The sequence below is a fragment of the Salmo trutta genome, chromosome 33, assembly GCF_901001165.1.
Source record: "Salmo trutta chromosome 33, fSalTru1.1, whole genome shotgun sequence".
Taxonomy (NCBI): domain Eukaryota; kingdom Metazoa; phylum Chordata; class Actinopteri; order Salmoniformes; family Salmonidae; genus Salmo; species Salmo trutta.
This window is the reverse complement of record NC_042989.1, coordinates 41,127,893-41,130,508: the sequence shown is the minus strand read 5'-3', so window position 1 is coordinate 41,130,508 and position 2,616 is coordinate 41,127,893. Positions and strand designations below refer to the sequence as shown.

Below are 2,616 nucleotides of genomic sequence, written 5' to 3'. Positions count from 1 at the left end.
ATGATTGAAACATGACGACAGTCCTGTTTCCATAGATGCAGAAGACCAAAAGGCTGTTGGAGTCTGTTTGGCGGTTCAGAGTTAAAGGGCCAGTTTCCAAGACCCAGGTTAATTAAGACCAGTCCTGGACTGAAAAAGCACCTTCAATGGAGATTATAAATTGAAAGTGCTTTTCAGTCCATGCAGCACTGGGCTTTTAATCTGAATGACGGAAACATGGCCCCAACCTGGACCCTTCCCCATCCACAGAACCCCAACCTGGACCCTTCCCCTCCACAGAACCCCAACCTGGACCCTTCCCCTCCACAGAACCCCAACCTGGACCCTTCCCCACCACAGGGCCCCAACCTGGACCCTTCCCCTCCACAGGGCCCCAACCTGGACCCTTCCCCTCCACAGGACCCCAACCTGGACCCTTCCCCTCCACAGGGCCCCAACCTGGACCCTTCCCCTCCACAGGGCCCAACCTGGACCCTTCCCCTCCACAGGGCCCCAACCTGGACCCTTCCCCCTCCACAGGGCCCCAACCTGGACCCTTCCCCTCCACAGAACCCCAACCTGGACCCTTCCCCTCCACAGGGCCTCAACATGGACCCTTCCCCTCCACAGGGCCCCAACCTGGACCCTTCCCCTCCACAGAACCCCAACCTGGACCCTTCCCCTCCACAGGGCCCCAACCTGGACCCTTCCCCTCCACAGAACCCCAACCTGGACCCTTCCCCTCCACAGGGCCCCAACCTGGACCCTTCCCCTCCACAGAACCCCAACCTGGACCCTTCCCCTCCACAGGGCCCCAACATGGACCCTTCCCCCTCTACAGGGCCCCAACCTGGACCCTTCCCCTCCACAGGGCCCCAACCTGGACCCTTCCCCTCCACAGGGCCCCAACCTGGACCCTTCCCCTCCACATGGCTCCAACCTCAACCCCACAGGGCCTCAACCAGGGCCCCAACCTGGACCCTTCCCCTCCACAGGGCCCCAACCTGGACCCTTCCCCACCACAGGGCCCCAACCTGGACCCTTCCCCACCACAGGGCCCCAACCTGGACCCCAACCTGGACCCTTCCCCTCTACAGGGCCCCAACCTCAACCCTTCCCCTCCACAGGGCCCCAACCTGGACCCTTCCTCTCCACAGAACCCCAACCTGGACCCTTTCCCCTCCACAGGGCCCCAACCTTGACCCTTCCCCCTCTACAGGGCCCCAACCTGGACCCATTTTACTCCATTGTTTGTAAACAATGTAATTGTAAATGCTGTGTAGCCTCAAAAGATGGTTAAAACTATAATTGTGACATCATGGATGGTCAGTCCTTGCATCCATAGCTCTGTGTATAAATTTGAATTTATCGTCCCTCAGACGGACAACACAGACACTGACAACAACAACATGATATTGGGTGGTGGTCTGTTTCCCGGTCTTTCTAATCACTGAGCTCTAAAAAGAACAGAACAGCGCCCCCTTCTGGATGACAGAATTAGTCCTCCCTGGATTACACACCATGATCAAAGGGACAGTATGTTTATTTTATTCCTCACGTTTGTGAAGCTACTGACGTTCAGTGTTCAATAAATGTGTTTCAAACAGTAAATTCTACTCTTTATTACATATAAAAGAGTGAATAAAGTGTTATAGTTACATGACTTGTTGTTGCTTATGTTCAGTACTCTTTGGTTATGCTTGGTGACCTATATTATGAACTGTTAGTAGAAGGGGGGGTCCCTGGAAACGGGATCTTTAGGCCCCGTAGATAGGGTTCAACACCTCACTATCTATAGTCCCCGAAGATAGGGTTCAACACCTGGTGATCTATAGTCCCCGTAGATAGGGTTCAACACCTGGTGATCTATAGTCCCCGTAGATAGGGTTCAACACCTCACTATCTATAGTCCCCGTAGATAGGGTTCAACACCTCACTATCTTCAGTCCCCGTAGATAGGGTTCAACACCTCGTGATCTATAGTCCCGTAGATAGGGTTCAACACCTGGTGATCTATAGTCCCGTAGATAGGGTTCAACACCTGGTGATCTATAGTCCCGTAGATAGGGTTCAACACCTCACTATCTATAGTCCCCGTAGATAGGGTTCAACACCTGGTGATCTATAGTCCCGTAGATAGGGTTCAACACCTCACTATCTTCAGTCCCCGTAGATAGGGTTCAACACCTCGTGATCTATAGTCCCGTAGATAGGGTTCAACACCTCACTATCTATAGTCCCCGTAGATAGGGTTCAACACCTCACTATCTTCAGTCCCCGTAGATAGGGTTCAACATCTGGTGATCTATAGTCCCGTAGATAGGGTTCAACACCTCACTATCTATAGTCCCCGTAGATAGGGTTCAACACCTCACTATCTATAGTCCCCGTAGATAGGGTTCAACACCTCACTATCTATAGTCCCGTAGATAGGGTTCAACACCTGGTGATCTATAGTCCCGTAGATAGGGTTCAACACCTCACTATCTATAGTCCCCGTAGATAGGGTTCAACACCTGGTGATCTATAGTCCCCGTAGATAGGGTTCAACACCTCACTATCTATAGTCCTCGTAGATAGGGTTCAACACCTCACTATCTATAGTCCCCGTAGATAGGGTTCAACACCTGGTGATCT

General features: G+C 52.5%; 1 protein-coding gene across 1 annotated transcript; it reads left to right on the top strand.

Moving 5' to 3' along the window:
- The first annotated feature begins 216 nt into the window (after window positions 1–216).
- LOC115172172 (proline-rich protein 2-like) lies at window positions 217–1,181 on the top strand. The gene is made up of 2 exons (XM_029729330.1): window positions 217–821; window positions 881–1,181. Exons 1-2 carry the CDS (start codon window positions 217–219, stop codon window positions 1,179–1,181), a joined length of 906 nt encoding a protein of 301 aa, XP_029585190.1.
- Window positions 1,182–2,616: the final 1,435 nt, after the last annotated feature.

Bases quoted from the DNA above. Each gene is read 5' to 3' on its own strand.
- LOC115172172 (XM_029729330.1), top strand. From the start codon at position 217: ATGGCCCCAACCTGGACCCTTCCCCATCCACAGAACCCCAACCTGGAC. The intron at 822-880 runs GCCCCAACCTGG...TCCCCTCCACAG, and splicing joins GACCCTTCCCCCTCTACAGG to GGCCCCAACCTGGACCCTTC.